Source organism: Eimeria maxima, genomic scaffold (assembly GCF_000499605.1).
Source record: "Eimeria maxima Weybridge genomic scaffold, Emw_scaff349, whole genome shotgun sequence".
NCBI lineage: Eukaryota > Apicomplexa > Conoidasida > Eucoccidiorida > Eimeriidae > Eimeria > Eimeria maxima.
Window position 1 is genome coordinate 1 of NW_013566356.1, and position 23,582 is coordinate 23,582.

Below are 23,582 nucleotides of genomic sequence, written 5' to 3' on the forward strand. Positions count from 1 at the left end.
GTCAACACAGACCCCCTTCGATGCGGCTGGTGAACATAACAATTAGAAGCAACGCGCATGGTAAAGTGTGGCAGCATTTGCTTCCTTTCTTGAGAGTGTACTCCCACGATGCCTGGGTAACGATTTCACCTTGCAGTGGTCTGTGCATCCTCAGTATCCTTCTTCAGCAAATGGTGCCTTCGGGAACTATTTCGCGGCACCGGTGCATCGATTGTGGGTGTGAGCGGGTTGTTTGGAGTTTGCGTTGCTACATTCCATACCCTCCCCACCATAATACCCCTTCATATAGCCCTCCACGGGAAACATGAAGATATGCTCGGCCAATGCCCCAACACTTCTACGAATATCCAGGTGAACTAAAGTGAACGCTCCCCCCTCAAAGCCGATACACCATGTCGTCTCAAGATATCCAGGTTCTTTAGTGGACACTGTGTAAAGTGGCGGCATGCTTACCCTCTTGCTAAGCTGAATAGCCACGAGTACCCGCGCAGTTGCCTGTTCATGGAGTAGGTGGGAGTCAGGGGGGCAGCCGATTAAGCCCATGTACTAGCCACTGAAACACTTGAGCCATTCAGTTCTCGAGGTAACCCACAGGTGGCTTGCAAGATGTTTCAGCAGCAGTATAAATTGTTGCGTCGAAGATGGGCATCTGGAAGTCACAGAGATCTTCAACTAGGCAATGCTACGTTGCCATCATCAGGCGGGGCTGAGGCGTTCTGGGGTGGAAACAGATGATTCGTCCTTGTACGTATGCCACACAGGCAGCTTCAAGCCTGACAACAAAACTGAGGGCTCTCGCGTTTAAACGTGGAATAGATGAGTTGGGAAAAAAGTGCTTCCCGGCAAGCCTTTTGTTCCTGCAAGGAATGCAAGCAGTGCAGCCCTTCTGTATAGCTGTTTGGCAGATAGATGGCTGACGGAGAGTTGAGTGCGAAGTGAGAGCACGCAGTTCAGGGGGAGGAGGCATGCAACTAGATATATAGGTAGACTTATGCCCAGGAAGCATGTTAGTAGTCCTGACTATGTGCGAATGACAGGCTGTACAACACCGTCACAAATGAAAATACCTGTACGGAACTGGCTGCTACCTACTGACAAACGCACTAGCAGTAGTAGTCCAGGCGAATCCTATACCAACCTGAACACGCTGCTGTGTAGCATAGCCTGCATGAGGCAACAGAATTCAATAGCAAGCACCTTCTCGCTGTGCTCAACAGTAACATGCCCGTTCATTCTGACTGGTATTTTAACAGCCAACGGTCTCCTGATTTTGAGAATCTACGTGCATCGTGTCCTGCAGTCACGGGTTGCCAAGGGACTCGCAAAAATCAAAAGGCCAGGCAATTCAATATGCCGCGTCATGTTCCCGTTTCAATTCACTAGTCTGGGGTAGGCACAGAAAACATCCATAAGGCAGCTCACAGCCTTGAAGCCAGAACTGCCTCTTGTGCATAATTAACGCTTTTGGTCCCCTCCTGCGTCCATATCGTCGCGTCGCCAGGGGTCGTAGGGAGGACGTCTGAACTCTGGGTGGCACACTTCCCTGCACAACAAGTCCCGCTTGAGGGAAACTGTTTCACTGGCATCCGGTCTGATGCCTTGCTTCAGCACGTCTATTGCTGTGCTCAGTCGCACTGCTAGAGCTGCATACGCTCGGGCACGTTCGTCTCTGTAGACACTTGGGAAAAGCACCACGCGTGATTGAACCGCACCAACGAGCTTCTGCCACCACTCACGCGCCCGCATTGGCGGCCCCAAGACTTGTACTGCGCCAGCTAGCGCGTCCAGCATCAGATACCGACGCCCCAACACCGACACAGCATTTGAAGGTCTCAACGTCGAAACAGCTGTTGCTTGGAAGTGGTATAAATGGCTTACAAGCCGTTCAGAGATACGCAGAACCCCATTTGCTTCGTCTTCGGAAAGTGTGTCCTTTACCAGCGATGAACGAATATAATGCAAAAGCGGCTCATGCACTCGCAGAGTCTTGCTATACTCAAATGCATCTCGTACAGAAAACTCCTTCAGTCGCGCTCCTGTTTCCAATTTCGGAAGTCTATAAAAGGGGTGACTGATGACTGAAGCTTGCTGTAAATTTCCTGAGTGTGAATGAGACGCTTCTGCCCCAGGAACTGTACCAGAAGAATCGCGTGTTATTCGGCCCACACATGTACAAGATGGACGCTGGAGGCCTTCCGACGAGTCGAACGACAAACGTTGCCTAGGAACCGACGCTAAATCGTTGGGTTCTGCACTTTCCTTGGGCAAGCGGGATGAAACGGACAAGTCCAACACATCCGTGTCTGAATACGTGTTGAAGGATGAATGGCCCAAAGGGGGGGGAAGCCACTGCAAGGGAACTGCTTGAACTGCTTTCAGCAGTCGGTCCGCGTCGTCGGCTTCTGAACTGTGAGCCAACTCAAATCTACGATGAAGGGGCACCATTTGTGACGCCACCTGCTCAGCCAACCCAGAGAGGGGATTTTGATTGGCTTCGAGCGACGCTATCCTCCCCTTCAATCGTTTGAAAATGCTATGTGGACCTAATGGGTCAGAGACTTCCACTTGTGCAAGGTGTCGCTTCCGTGGCATCGCTGCCTGAAGAGGGGGAGAACTTGTAAGGTTAATATACGGTCGAAAGAGCTGTTGTTGTTGATATACCGCTGGACCTCCAGGCGCTACTGACGCCGTGAGGCTTACCGGGGGGACAACGCCTGAGGATGGATGTAAGCAGGGGCGTGAGAGAAAATCCGGTAAATGTCTATACTGAGGTTGCGAAAATGCGTCGCTAACCCCAGAAGCTCCAGAGGATGTGTCCCTTGCAGCTGCATTAGAGAGTGGGAAGCCAACACACGGTGCCTGCAAGGAAAACTTTCCGAAGGACGTAGACGGCAACTCCTCTTCTAATTTTCGAGTCCCCCAAACAGCAACTGTGTCCCTCCGTGAATCGTAGTTGCCCTGTATAATAGGTTCTTTCGTGAGGAATTGAGGATCATTTGGAGGGGGAGAAGAGAGTGGCGGTTCCCTCGTCCACCAGGTTTGGCTTGCCGTAATTTCCTGTAGGCCCGGGCCACGATAAGGAAGAAACTGCGCATCATGTTGGTCTGGCGGTCCCGTCTGTTTCTGTGTTTGCGGAGACACGAGAGGGTTACCAACTTCTTCTTCCATGTCCAAGCACATGTCAAGTATGGCCGACAGCGTGAGGTCCTCAACTAATGGTTGCCAATTATCTGCAAGTAGCCGCGGCACATTTCCACGCCTGGCCCACCCCCGGCAAAGGCGGAAATGGTATAGGCTGATAGCCACGAATACCAGAACAGGAAGAAGTGCAGCAACCATATGGCGGGGATAGCTGCGAAACGAAGCCCGGGGACTCCTGAAAGGCGGCGTCATAGACCCCTGAGTTTCCTTGGTGAAAGAAGCTGGAGTGCCATCGCCACATGGTCCATAGGGCAACGAAATAGGGAAATCATTGATGCCACACGGACTCTGCATAGGTGCACGCTTTGTCACATGTCTCTACACCCACATCACTTATAACAGGCAATATCCTGTGGAAGTTCAACACCAGCAAATGATGATGTTACACTGACGTATAGACTCCTTCGGGTGACATTTCGATTCAGCCGTTGCTGACTTCTCCGCGTCTCCGGATACTTGTCGATGTAATTCACAGCAGTGCTAGGAGTGTGTGAAAAGTCGACAAAGATCTCCTGATCCTCTTCTGCAAAAATTCAACCTTGTCAAGATATTATATTGTACCGCTATATTCTCCAGAGGATGAATGCGGCGCGCCTTAACAGCTAGTGTTCAGGTACTGGGTACAACGGGGATCTCAGTGGTTTTGCCAAAGTGCTCCATTGGCATGAATGAGAGAGGGACTTCGAGACCAGTGTTACCGTTCCTCGCCAAAGTACTCCGCGGGGGCCATAACTCTAAGACTGTACTGAACTAAAATTTTGGTCACTTGAATGTCCTCGTTTCACGTGCTTTTCCCACATGCAGCCAGGAGCCACAACACTGCCGGTCGACCCCTTAACTGCCAGGCGACAGAGAAATCCGCCGTTGGCCTTGAAGAAACAGTCGCGTGCCAACGCATCCAAGGAACCCCAAGCAGTTGAATCAGATTTTCAGCTACAAGGAATCTAGGATAGAGCTATGTACTTGCGGCAGCCAATAGCTGTTGTTGGGTGTGCAGGATTGTGTGCAGGGAGCACCTTGGTCCCGTCGTCGAAGATAACGGGCATTATACACCTCTACAAACTCCCCCAAAAGGCAGGATACAATCGGTTCCACCTTGGTGGAGAGTACAAAACCTCTGTAAGTCCAATGATTGGTGCACGGGACGCACGTGGCCACCAGTTCACTCTTCCGTCTGCACGAATGAATATACATGTGGGAATAGCCCCGCAGCGCTTAGCCCACAATCAGCACCAGCTGCTTAAAAAGCTTCTTAACGCTATTTAAACAAAATGAATGTCTAGTGAACCTAGTCACTTCTCGTTTTTATCATCTATTGGCCTTTCGTGCTCACCCCCACCAGCGGCTACCGCCCAAGTCGAGGCGGGCATGTACTTGGTTGTGCTGTTGCAGATAACATGCAAGAGGGGCTGTCTATGAATGCACATAGTTAAGCCTTCGGACCACCAACACGAAATTCTACTATGCCGTTGACACCGCCGAATGCTTGCTAAGCATGCTTCCTTTATTGGGACCCGAGTACAAATTCACAGTAACAAGGTCCCATTGGCGCAGGAGCTACGGCTGCACGGCTGTTGGCACACATTTCTAGTATGTTTTCTAGTTGGAACACTTTAATGCCTTTGATACGAGAAATTAACATATGGTACTGTTGATTCCAAAAGTAGAAACATACGCTCTAGTGTGAAGTGTAAACATACGTTGGCCTGTCTCAAGTTACCTTATTTATCCTTGTGGGCGCGCAAGCCGCTGAAGTCCGAAATAGGCGTTTACCAATCATCTACAATGATAGTGTATGAGTCAATGATGAGCTTGATGCACTTAGTTGTGGGCTTTCCTTACAAAAGAGAGAGTATTAGCATCGCACGGCATTAGCACGCCCTCCGTTGGTCAGTGTGTCTGCAGTTGGCCCATCAACCCCTTCGGGGACCTACTAATTAACATGTATGCATACAGGAGCATTTAGGAGTTGCTTACAGCGTTGGCCCACTCAGCACAGGTGTCTCCACTGTGCTAGCGTATGGGGCTGTCTGGCATGAGTAGTTGCAGCAGGGTACCACACTCGAGGAAGGCCGCCTACCTCCCTGCAGCTCGAGACGCATGTGCAGCTGTTCTCTTATCTCCTTCTAAAAACTTGATGGGTAGCTCTCAATAACCCTCAACCAAGGTCGCGGAATCTCGGCAAGCGTGGTAGCAACGCATGTTTCACGGAGGCAGGTGTAAGCAACGTGCCTGACACCTAAAGCAGGGCAGCTTAGTGCGCTGCACTGAAGATACTTGTTTTTCATTAACAAGGTCAATATTTTTTAGTTAGCAGCAAGCACATCATCCAGCCATCTAAATGTACCTTCCAATACAATAGCGGAATCTTTGTTGAAATGCATTTTCCGGGGTTAAAATACAGTCAGACCAGCTTCCCAGAAGCACTGCTACTGCAGCAAGTATACATTCAGCAGCCAGTTAGGTACTCTTCAACGCAGTCTGATCTTCTGGAGAAGCCACAGGGCAGGGGATGAGTCGTGTCGAAAGGGCTGAAGTTGGAAACTCCCACAGGCTGAAAAAAATTATTCAGAATATTACGCGAGATGAAGCACATCCTGGTGGTGAGCTGGCCAAGTTAAGACCACACCAGAAAACCAAACCCTGGTGTACTACACTGCATCGTGATATCCACACACAAGCAAAATTCCTTGGATTTTATGTTGGGGTTTGTTTGTGTGTGAATTTCAAATCCAAACCAAAATGCGTCCTGATCTTCAACATATCTGTTGAGACAGCCTCTCACCAAGGGAGCTGCTTTCAAGCATATGCAAGACCTCGTACAGTGCAAGCATTTCTGGATGGTTTGCATGCATGTTAAAACCACCCTTAATATGCACCAACCAGAAGATTGGATTGTGCATACAAGGCATGCATGCTAGCGGCGGTTATTGTAAGAAATAGAATAACGGTAACCCCGTCCTATCGTGAAGCACCGCACAAGGGGAACGTTGCCACCGCAGTTAGCAAGGGTGCTTCATGCGAACGCTTGCCGTACAGTTTGCAGACGGAGCAACTTAGATCCAAACTTGCTCCCAGACGAAAGATATCCAGGGAAACAGCCGCTTTCCTACATATTCCATAGAGCGGAAACACTGACGCATAATCTGCCACATGTCATGAACAGCAACACACGACACATCAAAAGCAACAGAATCGCATAGCTGCGGGAAGCAAGCACGTGCACTGCTTCAGTACTGCAGAATACGTGCTCGCTGCCATCAGATCCTATAAGTGAGACCCTCTAAGTTCGTAAATAAGCAAAAGGTGGAAAATCAGGTAATTCTCGACAGACGACAGTTACCTGCCTCTGCAGTCTCCGCCTTCAGGGAAGCAATCCGAGTGACTACAACAAAGTAGTCACTTGGATCGCTTCTCTGAAGGTGACTGACGCATACACTATGCATACTCATCCTGTGGTTGATCAACTGACTTAATAGACAAAGAATCATCCTCGCGCCAAGGGTTCCACTTGGGCAGCTGGAAAAACGAAGGAGAAAAGGCAGTACAAAACAGGCACTGCTTCAAGTTAACTGTTTCAGCTGCACAAGGGCGCACCCCCTTTTTCAATTGCTCAATTGCTTTGCTCAGCTTTATCGCAAGAAGACAATTTGAGTTGCGGCAGGAAGCTGCCCCGAAGTTAGTTACAAAGCGCACATCTGATGGAATACACTGTGCAAGCCTGCCCCACCAGTCTTCTGCATGCATTGCTTGCCCCAACAAATCTGATAAGGCTACAAGCGCATCCAGTGCCAAGTATCGAACCCCCAGAGCGCGAACAGCATCGTTCGGTTTTAAGTCGTATACCGAGCTACTATGGAAATGGAGCAGACAATTCACAAGGCGTTCTGCCGTTCGAATGGCAGAAGTCACCTCCTTTGAAACAACAGCCTCTTTGGACAGAAAACTGCGCAGGGCCAATATGCCATAGTAAGTTACAGTTTGCAGCTTGGTTTCTGAAAATGCCAATTCCTGACAAAATCGTGTTCTGATTGGACATCCACCTAGTCTCGGAAGCCGAAAAAAGAGATGGCTTTGTGGATCCTTAACGTCTTCAACAGATAGTGGACTGAGGAGGATGGAAGATGGCAGGTGCCCTTCTGATGAGGCTTGTCTCGGCTTCCTCCGTACAGGTGTTCTAGTAGGAATTGTCGTCAATGATGAATTTGGCGAGGCTTCCGAGTGTCTCTTCCGCTTCCACGACCCCCCGCGATACACACTCGCTGGAAGGAGAGTGCTTTGCCCACTTGAAGGCCCTTCTCCAGGATCTGAATCATCACCAGGGTTAGGCATGTCTATAAGCCCACTACAAGGGGATACTTGTGGAGAAACCTGCGGGGTCATGCTCGGTGACGCCTCCGGTGGATCTGCCTGGAGTGTTCTGCTCCTCCCTGGAAGCCCTCGCGATAATTTCGGTTCAGTAACATCCCGGGGCTCGTTTTGTACAGAGTGCAATGCGAAAGGTCTTTCAAGAATTAGGCTCCTCGTCTCCAACATTATGTTGGCAGCCGCTGTTCCCTGATGGCAGCGACGCCAACCAATGCCCAAACGGTTAGCATCAGCCCAAGTCACTGCGCTCTGAGAAGACATGTTTCTCCGGCCTGCTACTTGATAGAATGGGGTAGAATTAGTAACTGGGGTTGCTGCTGCAACCGTTACTGGCGTGGAAGTCACAATCGCTGTGCCAAGAAACGGCGGGACTAGAGCCTGGGATGGAGAACCCCACTGAGGTGTGGGTTGCCATGTCTGGCGACTCCGATTAAGTCTGTGACCAACTCCAAACTGATCTAACGTTTGTGGTTCAATTCCCAACGGTCCCTCTAAGGTTGTTGCTGCCGGAACGGGTGGTAAGCTCGTGGGAAACGTTTGTGGGCCTATTCCTTCCAAGTCAAGACACAGCTCAAGAATGGCCTGTGTTTCCGGGTCAATTTCAGATGACGGTAAGCCACTTGCCAGCCGTCTTTTCCCATCATCATACTTCCTCCACTTGTCAACGAGGTGGAAGCACCTGCTCAACAGCGTCGCAACTGCCAACGCCGTTAGTAGGGCTGCCCATGTCCCACTTATATATGCCTTGGATGGTCTCCGGCTTATTCTCACTTTTTCTAGCCTCCCATTTGTATCCTTGGATCCTTGCAAATCAGCGGAAGCTCCACCAGAGAACCGCCTGGTGAGCATGGCATGGGAACCAATCGCAGTGTCTGGCGAACGTTGCATAGCGTCGTGTGAGCTCGCAGGCTACGTTAGATGCGTGCAGGAACGGCTACAACTCCCTTCAGGGGATAAGTTGTGTAAGCCCCTGGAGCGAATATCCTTATCCTAAATGGCGGGTTCGGTCACCCGTGTGCACTGCGTGCCACTGGCCGATCCAGAAATAAAAAGAGTACTGCAGGCAGGCAGAGATGGACAGGAATTTGGACAACTTTTACTTGGCACTAGCTGTTAGATTTCATGCAGAAGACAAGATGAAGGACGACGACTGCACATCCCAAACGTGCTTAGTCATAGATTGCCGCCGCTTTACTGTTGTGTGGCGTCTGGGGTCTGGCACTCGGCACCGCAAGATAATGGTGTTTCACTCCGACGCTGATTTTTGTTTCTGGATACATTCTGAATCAAACGACAGTGGTAAAGTGGTAAATTAGTTTCATAACCCTATATGTCGACTGATAGAATCAAAAGGAACCAGAATACGCAACTAACCATGTTAACTTGGGGTGGTCCACGCAGGTGCTCCCCGATGGTCAGGTAGGTTTTGGCTCCCCCGTTACAATACATTGACTTAACCAGAATAAATTGCACTTTTATACTATTTTACTGTTGTCTATTATTCCCAGTGCACTCTTCTGTTTCCCTGCTGTATCTTTTGCTGTCCGCCGTAATCCTCCGGCGACGCCGTGATGGAAGCATGGTTCACTGCCTGCGGGAAGTCCTTGAACTTGTTACTGCCTCACTTGAAATTGTTAGGCTCGGTAAAAGACATCCTAGGGACGTGTCCTATGCAAGGTCTCGTGGGGTCAGCATGTGCCATCGGTTATCAGACCATTATCCGTACGGGAGCGCGGGATACCACACACAGCTTAGCTTATTCTTGTCGAGTAGTACTGGAAGACATCAACCCATTCTGGGAAATAGGCTTCTTCTGCTAACGCTTCTGCTGAAATGCAGTTAGAGGCTCACGGATTCATGCAGAGTGATCCATGTTGATTGACTTCAAGCGGACGACCTATAGATATAGCAGTTGGGGTGGAACCACGTAGCATGCGAACTATCCATCCTTAAGGACAAAATTTTGAAGTGTAACTCACTTCAACGAGATTTACGACATTTTGGCATGGAGGATGGTAATGATGTCTGCGGATTTGCCGTCAACCTCAGAACGGCAGGTCGACACTACACGGTGCACTGGGCAGGCCCTTGATCACACTGATCAAGGAAAGCAGTTGAGTAGAGATCGCCTGTGGCGGGAAGAATAGGAGGCAATTGAGGTCTTCTGTATTTAGGAACCCTTCGTGTTGCATGCGAGAGCCTAGCTGTCACCAGCTGCTGGATTACACAAGGGGGAAGCAACTTTCGCTGCAATTCCTAAAGGATAGCAAATTGTGACTACACGTTATTTGTTCATGTTGTTTCCTCCGTTAGACAACGAAGAAGGTTTGGGTGCCAGGGTCCACTGAAGCGGGGTCGACAATAAACAACAGACGGGGCAACAAGGTTTGCGCTTGCAGTCAACCCACAGTACCCTAGAGTTGCGGTGTTCTCGATGTGCATCGTTTGCCTCCTTGCATTTTCTGCGTAGGTGTGAGTTCCGCTGTGGATATACAGTGCTCACCAAATGTTTACAACACAAGAACATTATGAGAAACAGTGTTTCTAACTTAGTTATGCCAACAATGGAATCCCATTGGGCAAGGGATTTATTACGTCGCCCCAGATAGCGCTGAGCCCCAACGGGAAACACTTTCATAGGGGCAGATTCCATGGTCTCCTAGTGGCGTTCTTTGCATGGTAAAATCGTCTTCCATTTCTTCTGTGAAAAAAACACTAATTTGTATTTCTTGTGTGTGCGTATGCTATGTTTGTGGGCCCATTCTAAGTGCTTGAGTTGGTGGACCGGCGTACTCGAAAAAAATTTCCGTTGCCTACGAATCAATCGGTGATTTTTCCAAAGATAAGACTGCGGCAACATTTACCCTGGGGAGGGGGCTGACAGAAACCTAGTGTGCGAGGCCTGTAAAGAAGAGGAACGGTAGTTCAAAGCCATAATGCTGAAAACACGCATCCCAAAGTCGAACAGACCTGTGCAATACGTTATTGCTCTTCTGCATGAGTAGCTATCCTCGTGTTCACTGGCGACAAAACGGTCATGAGAGACTGTAGAGTTAGAGCTAAACTGGGTGTTTGGCTCAGCAACCACTGCGGTCTAGCTGCTTTGGAGGTGGAACTTGCGTCCACGCGCGTTACAACCGCTAGGGCCTGTTGGTCTAAGGTCCTGCCACGAAACCACTGATGTTGACACTGCTCCAAGCAAAGGGAAAAAATGACTTTCACCCACTCAGAAATGTTTCCATACACCGCAGCTTCTATTTATTTGTACACTGCGCATACTCTTTGGTTTGGCCACGTGCCGGGAGTCAAAGCATTAGGCATCCGCACTGTGCGACGCGCAATATGCAGCCCCTCCCTTTCGGTACACCAGATATCCTTGCCTGCACTATCGGGGCAACGTTTTTCCATGAACAGTTCAAGGGTGTGCAAAAGGAAGCAGCCGCTTCGCGTTGGAACATTGAGGCTGCTGCTGTGTTAATCGGTTTATACCGAGTGCTTAGATTGGCGTAACGATGGCATACACAGACGACAAATAAGCTAGATCATATCTATTGTGCCCTACGGAGAATATTGCCGACTGGTTTGTTCAGAATTGTGCCCTATTCTTCTGGTTGCTATTGGGGCGCTGCGACTATTGGTGGGGACCTCAGCTGTGCAAGAAAACAAGAGGCTGTTTCCCCCTTGCGCTTGTTGCCGTGCGCGCTAGCAGTTTTGCTCCATCCAGTAGTATTTGAACTTTGTAGAACAGTGAATAACGTACAATATACAGACACTGGATTCTCAACTGCCTGAAATAGCACTAATTCGGCTTTCGTCATTCAAACCAGGGAGGAAACCATCCGGGCAACGCAGGCAATGACAGCTCCGCGTAGTCTACAGCACACACTAAAAAAACCTTGTAGCAAAAGATGTTAATGGGTTTTATGCCTCACTTACGTGCAACTGTTTTGAGGTCACAACACAGGAGCAACCGATTGGTGGATGGTGCGTTGCTTGCAGTGTAACTCGTCAGATCTTTGAAGTTAGCGTGTTTTTCGAGACATGTAGTGTTCCAAGGCCTCCGACCTAACATGAGTATATAATAAAATGGAAACAAAACGAGCTTATGCCTTGACGGTTTGGTTTCTGTTGTGGCACTTTCGGGCTGGCCCACCAGATGCTCACGCCGAGACCACTCCAGTAGCTCTGGGCCTGCAAGGGGCTGTCAGTAGGCGGTTAGGGGTTTTCCTCTTTCGTTTCCATTTTCACTTCTTTTTGTTTGGCTGGCGAAATAAGGCTTAGGTGAGCTTTGGCGACCTTCTCGAGCCTCCCAGAAAACAGAGTTGCATCCGCCGGTCACCTACCAGTGACCATCCGGAGAGAAACGCCTCTTTGCGGGTGCCAGATGCCTTCTACAGCTTTTGTTCCTTGCCAAAACTCGACTTTTTTTGTGTCCCTTCAGAAAATTTGGCGGAGATTTCGCAGGTGCCTAGACAAGAGGGAACTTGGTGCTTCCGTGGACGGGCAACAAAGTCCCAAAGGGACCGCAGAGTTTCTTTCAACCTTGGCCGTTGTACAAAATCAGTTCATGGCCCCGCTTCCAGAGGTTCACCAACATTCATTCTTCTGCTGAATGTTCGACTCCACTCCACTCCAGAATAGAGACCACTGGTGCGTATGCGAAGTGGCCCTTACTCACCCAAGAGGCCTGTTGAAGTGACTTGTATCCTGCCGCTAGCCTTGCTGTTACATAAACAGTGTACAGCTTGGCTTCTCCTATGAATCCGCAGAGACCGCCGGAACAGCATCCCCAGCAGCAGGAGCACACGAGTGCCCATTGTTCGAACGAGGAACCCAGTTTGACTTCTGTCAAAAAGAGGAGCAGGAATACCTCGGCCAAATCCTCCTCTCGAGTAACCCTGAGGACGTTGCATTTAGGCCACTCGCTGGCCTCGCCGACTGCACCAGGGTGCAGGTTAACTCCTTGGAGTATATATCGACAGTCTACCCAGGACACAGGACACACGGCACACAAACAGTCTGTTGGGACTCCTCTTAGTGTTAGTGAAGTTTCGTCTGCTGCGGCTGCATCTTCTGTTCCTTCCTCTGATAGCGTTCTTGCTGTTGCTGTTCCGCAAAATACTAGTAATCGCCTCCGTCGCCAACACGGATCGTCAGAAACATTCGACTGCAACCTGTCGTCCCCACAGGGCTGTGCGCAACCAGAGGAGAATCAAGCCTTGTCTGTGCCAATCGCGTCTCTTTCTGAGTCTGTCACAGTTTCTGGCCCCCTGGAACTTTACACATCAACCCAGCTGCAGAGCGACCTGTTCTGTTGTGCAGCACGAGCCGCTGCCGCCGCAGAAGCTGCACTCACTGTGGAGAACCCACCAGAGCTGCTAACCCCGTGTAGGACAGTACGCCGGCATTACAATCTGCTGCAGCAGATAACAATCCAGATTGAAGCACTTCATGGCATCCTGCATCTCTATAAAGACCTAAAACTGGGATTTAAGCCCCTGGGGAGCTCTGCCAGCTCGAGAGGGAGGGATAGCAGCACCTACAGCAGCAGCGTGTGCAACGACAGCAGCAACGACAGCATACACAGCAACAGAGGAAACGGTTCCAGTGGAAACGGCCTCTGCAGTAACAGGTGTACCGACAAGCTGTGGCCCTTTCTGTTTCTGCTGCAAGAGCAGATGCACCTTTCGTACGGGACTCTCCTGCAGACAACAAATCTGCTTCCAAGCCTCTTGCACGAGGCGTTGCGTGGGCATTCGGGACTTGGGCAGACTTCCAGGACTGAACCTCCGCAGCACCAGCAAAAAAAGCAAGAAGAACAACCAGAGCAGTTCCTTCAGCATCTGTTTAGCCCCCAGAATCCTCCTACCCAGTGCCGTTCTCCAGCCTTGCGGACACGAAGCAGCAAGAGGCTAGCGTCTTTGGCTGAAAAAAAGGCTGCCGATGTAGCTGAGGCGACTGCAGGCTTTCCAAGAACAACTGCAGTAGCCCTTACGTCTAGGACGGCGATCGTAAAGACACCCGTTGAACAACCAGCGATTATTGCAGCAACGCCATCACCGACCAGAAGCGTCGTTTCAAGAATTCCACTGCAGCTATCCCAGAGTCAACAGCTTCTGCTCCATCTAAAACTAAACAAGCAGCACGAAGGAGTGCTAAAAGCCTTGTGCGAAGTTCTCGACAGTTACCTAGAGAAGCACCAGTCCACAGGTCTGCGGACGCACCAGCACTTCCCTTAGCAGTGTGCTAGCAGATGGAGCAGCAGCAGCCAGGGTCTCCTCCTATATACGCACAGAACAGCTCCACCAGACGGAGCCATTGGTCCCGTCTAAGCAGGCGGCCTGCTGGACCTGTTGCTCGCCCCACTTCTGTGGCTTTTAGAGGCATTCCCGTAGATGGAGGTCGAGTATCTGTAGAGGAGAAGCAGCAACAGCCACAACTGCATCTAGGCAATAACGCCAGCGTCAAGCCAGAGAAATTGCAAGGAGCGGAGGCAGGTGCCTTTGTGAAGCAACAATTTCACGAAGTGCGCCGGCAGCTAGCTCCACGTCAGGGTATGCAGAGACAACAGCAGCAGTACAGACAACAGACATGCCTTCAAAAGGCTTATCTAAGGCGCCAGAAGCAGCTTTGCCAACCGCAGCAACAACACCTGCGCCACCACCTGCACATATCGCAGGGGCAGAAGAAACAGCAAGAGCCTCATGAGCAGCTACACTGGCTGCAGCTAGAAGGCGCGCAGCTGGGGGAAGGTACAGTGGAGCAGGCGATGCAGCCATTTCCATCGGAGCCGGACGGACGGCAGCAAAACAAACAGCAGAAGCACGACCGTCAACGAATAGGACCACCCAGCTCAAGACAAGCGAGACGTACCCCGCAACAACAGCCGCAAGTGCAGGGGCGACCAAGACACGAACGTCTGCAGCAAAGACCGCAGCAGAATCAGCAACGGCGGCGGCCCCAGTCGCAACACCAACTTCGAATGCTGGAACAGAAGCAGCAGCTGGAAATTGTGAGGCGAGATATTGAGGCGATGGAACTTACGCACCAGCGACAGCCGCGGTTCATGCCTAAGGATGAACCCTATTTGTACCCGGCAGTAGAGGTAGTGGTGCAGAATGAATACTTCCCCAAAGGAGAGTTGGATCCGGAAGCTCAAACTGTCCAGCAAGACGTGGATGTTCAACTGCCGCCGTTGCCTCAGCAGCAGCAGCAACAACAACAGCTACAGTTGTTGCTGCTGCAGCTACCAGACGAGCCACCATATCCTCTTTCTTCTGAATCCCAGCATAAAGGCTGTAGAGGCCCCCAACCTGCACGACAAGTGCAGCGGATGTGTGGCGAGCTGCCTGTGTATAAGTGGGAGGAGAGGATTGATGGTGCGCCTCAGGCATCCGCTTTGAGAACGCAAATAATGTTGCACGAAATCGAGATTTTGAGGCAGAAGCAGGAGGCAGAGCTACAGAAGGTCTGGCTGGGTCACGGCGACCAGTTTGCGAAGCTCAAGAAGTTCCAGTGTGAACAGGGGAAGGTGCAGCCGAGGCTCTCTCGGGATCAGCTGGCGGAGCAGCAGAAGCGCCACGTGCAGCAAGGAGAAGAACTACGGCATCTTCACAGATTGCAAACAGCAGACATTCGCCTGAAACAAGAAATGGCTATGGAGTTGTTAATTTGCAGGGTTAAGGACATGCTCGGTCTCCCCCAGCCCCCCAAACCTCCGCAGCTGCCTCGCCCGAAGCTGCCAGAATACCTGAGAAAAGTGCATGCAAGCCCCATGAAGGATGAGGACATTCATGCCGTACTGCAGCAGCAGATGCTGCTCAACCACGAAGAAGAGACGCTTCTCGTGGAACAGGAGAAAGAAAGACAAAAGAAAATCCAGGCGGAAAAACAACTGTACAGGAAACGGATGGCAGCAGCGGGACACGAAGTCCCACAAGAGAGACCTAAGCGGAAGCCCATCAAACTTGAACATGCCAGCGGCTTTAATCAACTCCAGCAGCTGAGGTTCCAAGCGGACGCGGAGGATGGGCAGCAGCAGCAGCAGCAGCGGGAAGAGGATCAGGGACCTCGCAAGCAGAAGACTATAAGGGACTTCAACAAATTGCAGCTGCTGCAGGATCGAAAGCTGCATAAATTACGCGACCATTGCCGGCCGGATCAGGGCCTCCAAGGCCCGAGAGAGAGTCATCTACAGGACTGGCTGAGTCTTATGCAGAACAGAGGGAAACCAGCAAACATTCGACGCATACGACCGCAAAGGTGTGCGTCACAGGAGCATATAGAGCTGCCTCCGCAGCTCACACGCACCCCACAACAGCTGACAGTACGGAAGAACGATCGTAACGCTGACTTAGAGGAGCAACGCGTACATGCAGCCGTATCAGCTAAGGATCTCCAGTGGCTTCCCCTTCCGCAGCTTCTGCGGCCGCCTGTGGACGCAGCAACAGCACAACAGCAGCCTTACCTGAATCCGCAGAAGAGTGCAGACTCCATTCGCGAGGAGCAACAACACCTTACTCCCCTTTCTCACCAGAAAGTGCTCTCCAAATCTACACTTGACTCTCAAGAGACCCTCCAGCGCTCCCATATACAACTGCTGCAGCGGCAGCATTTGCATTCTCTGCCTCCCCCTGCCCTCTACCAAGAACAGAAGACTGAGAACACAGCAGAAACCAGCCGGGATCATCAATGCCATGCTCACCATCTCGTGCAAAGCGACAACTTGCTCATGGAACATCGGACGTGTGGGCAGGAACATGGGGAGCAGCGCCAGCCGGGCGCCCAATCACAGCACTATCGTCACCACGAGAGTGGGTCCGGAAGCGAAGACGTGTTTGCACAATTCGTCGCGACAGCGCATCTCCAGCAGCCGGCCCCTGGGTTGCTCCTGCAGGCGGAACGGGGCATAGTAGTGCAAGAGGTGTATACTGGGGAGAGACCGCAAACTAAGAGGAGCGATAGCTCGATCCGTAGCCCGACGAAGCCGCTCCGTTTCCCAGAAGAGCGGCGGACGCTGCAGGGCACACAACGTGCTGAGCCACTGAGGATTCATCAACAAGACCAACAGCAGCGCCTGCTACAGCAGCTAAATCTTTCCCAGACAGATCCAGAACAACAGCCGCAGCAGCAGCACGAGCCATTGCACATCACATCCGGGTGGCCCCAGCAGCAACAACAGAAACAACAGCATATGTATCAGCTCCACAGAGAGCACCAAGAGTTTGGGGAGCCACGAGCTGTTGTGTATCCCTCTTCTAGCAGCATGCAGACTCGTGATGGCTTAATAAGTGGGCAGCGCCACCTGCAGTCAGAGGGCCCAACGCAGCTATATCCTGCAGCAGGTCCCGGAGGAGACCTGCAGGTTCTGCAGCAGCAACAGCAACAGCAACAGCACCAGAAACACGCTAAATCGTTGATTACACACCAAGAAACGTTATTGAACTCCACCGCACCTGAAGGGCAACAGCTGCTGCAGCAGATGAGAATCGAGCCGGAGCAGAAGCAGGAGCTCCACAACAGGAACATGTACCCCGTACAGCAGCATTTCACACAGGGACAAGAATTGTCACTACATTTGCAGAGGGGGTTGAACGTTCAGCAGCTTCTCCACGTACAGCAGTTGCAGAAAATGCAGCAGCAGCAAATGCAACAACAACAAATGCAGCAGCAGTGTTTCCGGCTGCGCCAGCCATTGCTGCAGGACCAAACGTGGCAGCCACAACACCTTGGGCAGGCAGAGCAGCCTTGTCAAGAACGGCAAACACACCTGCAAGAATGTTTCACGAACCTGATTAGCATGCGCCGTCAACCGGAAGTTCAGCAGCTTCCCCAAATCCACGAGAAGCCGCATCTGTTGGAGCGATCGGTTCTGCAGCCTACAGCGTCAGCAATGCAAAAGCATGCTCAGCCTAACCGGTTGACGCAACAGCAGCAAATGCAACAGGAAGAACTGCAGCTTGCGCAAGCGACGCAAAAATCCAGCCATCCTACGCAGGAACCTGTGTTGAGTGAGCTTCAGTATCTGCCCCAGGATGGGCCTACGCTACAGCAGCAACAACAACTGCAGCAGCAATCCTTGCAGCGGGAGGGGCTGAACTTGCAAGACGGCTTGCTGCCCCACGTAATGCTCCCCGAACAGCAGCAGCGGCATCAGCAGCAGCAGTATCAGCAGCAGCACAAGTATCATCATCAGCAGCATCATCAGCAGCAGCATCAACAGCAGCAACACCTGCAGCTCCAACAGCAGCTTTCGGAGAGTACCGTATCGCAGAAGCAACCACCGCAGCCACCTCAGCAGCAGCTGCACTTTGGCCAGGGAGTGCGGCAACAGCACTGGCAGCAGGAGCAGGGAAAAGGTCAGCAAGAGCCTAGTCGTCACATGCAAGGCTTGCACCAACAGCAATTCGGACACCGGCAGCACGTTCTGCAGGTGCAATGCTCGGCTCAGCTGCAGCAGGAGCACCTTCTAGAGAACCATTTGCAGTTGCAGCAGCTGCTTCAGCACCAAGCGCCGGCTGGTGAACTGCAGCAGATCATGGGACATGAGCAGGCACAGCTACGCCGGTTGCTGCACCAATTAGCGCACAGTAAACCATGGCAGGCAAGTCAGGCTCAGGCCCATAAGCAGCAGGAGCGCATGCCTCCTACTCCTCACTTCCCACTGCAGTTGCAGATATCACAGCAGCTGCACAGGCTGCGCCTCTTTCAGCAACAGAGGCAAACGCCACAGCTCACGCAAACACAACACCAAATGCAACTGCTGCTTCACCTACAGTATCTGCACAAAATGCCACTCAGTCAACTACCACACCAACTGCAACAACCTCAGCAGGTGGGCTTCCTACAGCAACACCACGTTTCGAATTGTCTGCAGAACCTGCCCTCGGAGTATGCTGCGGCGTTGCAGCGGCAAACGCAAAGCATAAAGCAGGCTTTCGAACGGCTGCAGCAACTGCAGCAGCAGCCGAAACAGCCTCAGCAGCAAGCACGGCAGCAGCCGGAGCAGCTCGGGAACACTGAATCGTTACATGAGACCGGCCTGATGATAACTGGCTCGCCGCCTCCGTGTGCGGAGGAGCAGAAACTGTCGGAGGTGGAGGTTGGGCGGCAACAGGAAAACTGGAGCCAGCAAGAAACAGAGTACCAGCAACAGAAGGCGGATATGCAGAACTGGCTTGAGATGCAGCAGCAGCAGCAAAGGCAGTCGAAGCAGCTACAAGACCTCCAGGAGGCTCTGAGCCATGGTAAGGCACCCGACGTCATGTGGAGACAAGCCAGACTACTGTTGAGGGCACAGATGCAGCTGCACCTGGAGCAGCTGCACCACATTCATCAACAACAGCGGGGGGCTCTCACGAAAATACATGAGCGGCAGCGCAATCAGGTGAAGCAACAACAACACCAGCACCTGCAGCGGCTTGGAAATACCGTCCTACGCATCAAGCTCTCGTGGCACCACGAAACTGTACATAAAGTGCTGCAGAAACACCAACGCATGCAGCTGACTGCCCTGAATGACACGCAAAAGAAGGAAGAGCGCGTCTTGCTGCAGCAGCAGCAGCAGTTTGAACTCACAGCTGCTGCAGACCCCCAGAATCGGCCCGATTGTCAGACGCAACTGCGGCGCGCCATGCGGCTGCTTGCTCAGGGACCGTTCGTACAGTGTGAGGAGGAGGGGCAGCAGGCTCCACATGAGCAGCAGAAGAAGGCACAGGAGCAGCACCAGCAGCAGCAGCAGCAGCAACAGCACCGGCGACAGTTGCTGCAAAACCCTCACTGCCCAGAGCAAGAAGCGAAAAGGTCAGCAGCCATGGACGTTTTAGAGCAGCTGCAGCGCACACAAAGGGAGGGAGAGCTGCAACAGAGACAACTGCAGAAGCAGCTGAAAGAGCAGCATCAGCAGCAGCTTGCGCTTGTGCAGCATACTACAGAGGGTGGGGTGCTACATTCTGAAGAGGCGGGAAGTACCCATCAGGTCTTTCGCAGCATCCTCGGCCTTATGGCGCACCAGGAGGACTTAGACGCACAGAAAGCAGAGCTTTTGGAACTTGCTACTGCACAGCTGCAAGCCCACACGGGCATTGGCACTAGCAGCAGCAGCAGCAACAACACTACAAATAGCTCCTGCAACAGCTACAACAACTACTGCGCTACCAACTGCAGCGGTAACAACACAAGCGGCAGGAGTTTTAGCAAAAGTGGGAGCACCAGCAACATTGAAGGGTGCAGCAGCGACAGAGGAACTACTAATGGCAGCAGCGGCATTCCAATAGGTAACAACGGCAACAGCGGAACAGCTGGCAGCAATGGCAGCAGCACCGGGATTTCGACTGGCAGCCAGCAGACGAACCGCAGCAACAACGCGGACATGCCTAGTAGCAGCACAAACAGCAGTGGCTGCAGCAGTAAAGACCGTGGAATCGAGTTGGGTGCTACGCCTAACTCCGAGGAAGCACAGAAAAGGAACTCCCAAAGCTGCTTGTCCTCTGTGAGGAGCAGCGCGTACTGCTTTACAGCACCACGAGCCGCTGGAGCTGCATTGGCCGACGTAGCAGAGGCCGCAGCCGCCGCAATAGCAACAGGTGCTTCACGCTATGCTGAAGCAGTAGAACGCTCTGGGAGGAGCTCTGAGCAGGGTCTGGAGCGTCCCTCTGGCTCAGATATGTTCAGCAAGAGGGATGCAGACAGGCGGGCCCTGGCACTGCGTGTAGCCCGCTTGCTGCAGCAGTCCGATGCGTGCTTTGCTTTGCCTAAAGTGGACACGAGGCCCTTTTCAGCTTTGTTAAAGTACATTGTGCCTGCTGCAGAGCAGGCGGAGGCGTTGCGGGAGCTGCAGCGGCAGCAGCAGCTGCACACTGAACTACTGTCGTCTCTTCGTCGCATCACCGCCAAGACGGAGCAGCTCCTATTGCAGCACCCCGAGCTCCTTGTTGAAGTCGCCTCTCTGCGTCAAAACACACAAGACAGAGACCTGCAAGAGCTGGCCCGCTTCAGTAGCGTGGACGCCAAGAGCGCAGTGCTCTGTCTTGCTAGAGATACACTGGTCGCCTTTCCTGCAGCAAAAACAGAGGACCACCTCCGGTCTTCCCTCCAGGAGGTTAGCGGTGCAGGAGCCGACGGACCTGCGGCGGAGCAACCAGAAACCAACAACTGTCTCCCCAGAGGCCTTGAAACCCCGCTGTCCCTCTTCTCTTCAGCTTCAGAAACGCTTCGCCTCGGGTCCCTGCAGCGCGTGCCCCCGCCTTCGCCAGCCAACCGACTGTCACCTCCTCCAGAAGGGGTATCCCCAGGTCAACCTTACTTGGCGCCTCTGCATGCGCAACAACCCCTGGGCTTCGAGGACACAGAAACGGAGGATGCGCATACCCATTCATCTTCGTCTGATGTCGCTTTCGGTTTTCCTTTTCCCCACTCCTCTGCCTTGCACGCGCAGCAGCAGGAGCACCTCGAGTTGCTCGTGGGGCCCCCGTTCTCCACTCCGTCAGCAGGAGTGATGGATGCCCCATGGACGCATTTAGAAGACCTTGGAGGAGCCCTTGGGGCCTGCGCGGTCCCCAACAACCGGCCCCTGTGCCTAATACCAGCTGCCAACCGCCTGTACGCATGCAGGCAGGTCAGCCGGATGGAGCGACACTACGTCGTGCAGCAGCAGGAACGTCTGCTGCTTCTGCACCACCTCGAACACGGAGGACGGCAACCTCCCGCTAAACCTGCACGCCCACCTCCCAGGCAGAGGGGCCGCAGGAGAAGGGGTACAAGAGGTGGCGCCGCCAGAGCTGCGGCAGCTGCTGCTGCGGCTGGAGCTGCTGCAGCTGCAGCTGCGGCTGTAGCGGCTGTGGCGCAGCAGGAGCCTAGTAGTAACAGTAATCCCACTCAAAGTAACCCAGATGCTCTTGTTGGAGTTCATGATGGACTCGTTGGGTTACCCTCAGGTACTGCTGCCTGTCGACAGGTGCAGACTGGTGATCAGCAAACAAATGCAGTAAGAGATTCTGAAGTTGCTGCAGCAGCAGCGGCTGCTGCTGCTGTTGCTGCTGCTGTCCGCATTGGTAACGTTCGGCGGGATCTGCAGCACAAGATGCCTTTTTCTTGGCCCGGGGGTCCAGGAGGTCGTGAAGTAACTGTCGTCGATTGGGGGTCACCCCGTGATAGGTGCTGGGGGAGGGTAGACGGGCCTGAGATGTTTGCTACAGAGATGCCCTTCCCCTCCCGCCTCCTGGTCGGAAGCGAGGTCAGCGTAGATCCCGTTGCAGCAGCAGCAGGTGCTGCTGCAGCAAGTGTTGCTGCAGCAGGTGCTGCTTCTGTTTCATCTGCTGCGGATGATGTTGCATCAGGTACCGATGAGGGCTTGATTGAAAGCAGCTTTCGAGAAGGTGATGGAAAAAGGCAGGAAGGGGGACCTGATGGAGAGCTGCATTTTTTGAAGGCTTTGAGGGACTTTCTGATGAGGCCTCTCCCGCATTCTTCTGCTCTATTTGGCTGCTATGGTATGCTTGGAAAAACTTCATTAGGCAAGGGGGTGCCAATAGAAACTGGGAGCTCGCAGGAATCTGCAGACACACCCGGCGACACAAGGGCCTCGTCAGCCCCCGATGGTCCCCTTGTGCCGTTGCTGCCTGCCGACGAACCATGCATGCATCAACGCGACCCGCAGAAGCAACAGCAGCAATTGGACGAATACGAAGAAGAAGAAAGACAGGAGAGTCGAGCAGAAAAGTCAACGCGCGCATCTCCTAGAGATCCCAGTGGGGCTTCGTACTGTAGCGGGGTCAACAGCAACGAAACCCGTCAAGACAAACAGACCTTCTTCGGGAAGTTCCAAGCCTTCCCTTTAGCAACGGACAGCATTCCAGCAAATACCAGTGATTACCTCTTCGAGCTGACAAACCCGCAAGATGCTGCAGCTCTGGGGACGCCTGAAAATGGCAGCAACACGCGTGCAGAAACTGTCGGTGGTCCCCAGGCAGAAGGTGCATCCGCTGCTGCAGCTGTTCCTGCAGCTGCTGCTGTTGGGAGAGCATTTGCGCCTCCCCCCACTGCTTCTCCTATTTTATCTACCCTTGCACAGTCGAAGAAAGCAGCCCCCCCGGGGCGGAAGAGAGCGAGCATCGAGGATGCCGAAGAAGAGTTTGGAAGGCCTCCAGGAAGCAAGAGGATTCGGGGGCCTACCGGCTAACCAGCTTGCGTGATGCCTTTGCTCTACGATTTGGCCTGTGTTAGTCACTGGCTCCACATAGCCGGGATGCAACCTGAGCCAGCAGCGTTCACCCTAGCTAGCTACAGTGGCGTTCACGTAATCAATGCCGCCAGCGATAACTGTCATACGGTGCCACTCGAGGGACTCTACAGCTCGAGTGCACGCACGAAAGTGCCGCTGCTGCTGGTGCGGTTGCTGGCGCCACGGCCACCGCTTGCATGCCACTAATCCTTCAGTAGCAGCGCCAAGCAAGCAACGGCCTGTACAGCTGCAAATCTTGAGGCGTCGCCTGCTTGATGCTCTAAGCAGGTGAGGTAGCGCAGCCTTGGCGATTTGGGTTTTTGTACTTTTCGCTGTTTTTTAAAGCCCGAAATCAACCAGCCGAATGCATGTGGCGGCTGTGCTGCTGCTGTTCGGTGCTTCCTCTGCATCCACGCATGCACTTTAAGCGCTAGAGGAGGCTGTTACTGCATGCGGAGGCGGCAGAAAAAATTGTCGAGGGGCAACGTGTTGTCTCACCAAACAGACAGAACGAGGCCTCGCGGCAACCTTCTACTCGAGAGGGCTAAGTGCTCTGGGATGAACATCGGCAGCAAAAACACCCAAGGAGTGCTATGGAACCAGGATACAATAGAGTAGGATTTACAAGGACTGGATAGTAACCAACACGGACAGAAAATAACGCAGGAGGAGGCACGCAAGTGCGTGCAACGAAACCGTCTACAACAGGCCTTAGGTATCTCCAGCTGAAGTTTCCTCCGTACAAACCACCACCGCTGCAGTAAGTGCAGCAGGGAGCGACATAGTCCAGGCA

General features: G+C 52.7%; 3 protein-coding genes across 3 annotated transcripts; 1 reads left to right on the forward strand and 2 right to left on the reverse strand.

Moving 5' to 3' along the window:
- Window positions 1-1,455: 1,455 nt before the first annotated feature.
- EMWEY_00029510 (hypothetical protein, conserved) lies at window positions 1,456-3,495 on the reverse strand (the record flags this gene model as incomplete). Its single annotated transcript, XM_013481515.1, has 1 exon — window positions 1,456-3,495. The coding sequence occupies one exon, from the start codon at window positions 3,493-3,495 to the stop codon at window positions 1,456-1,458; it is 2,040 nt and encodes a 679-aa protein (XP_013336969.1).
- Window positions 3,496-6,639: 3,144 nt separating this feature from the next.
- On the reverse strand, window positions 6,640-8,457 carry EMWEY_00029520 (hypothetical protein, conserved; the record flags this gene model as incomplete). The annotated part of the gene is made up of 1 exon (XM_013481516.1): window positions 6,640-8,457. One exon carries the CDS (start codon window positions 8,455-8,457, stop codon window positions 6,640-6,642), a length of 1,818 nt encoding a protein of 605 aa, XP_013336970.1.
- Window positions 8,458-13,822: 5,365 nt separating this feature from the next.
- Window positions 13,823-22,747, forward strand: EMWEY_00029530 (hypothetical protein, conserved; the record flags this gene model as incomplete). The annotated part of the gene is made up of 1 exon (XM_013481517.1): window positions 13,823-22,747. One exon carries the CDS (start codon window positions 13,823-13,825, stop codon window positions 22,745-22,747), a length of 8,925 nt encoding a protein of 2,974 aa, XP_013336971.1.
- Window positions 22,748-23,582: the final 835 nt, after the last annotated feature.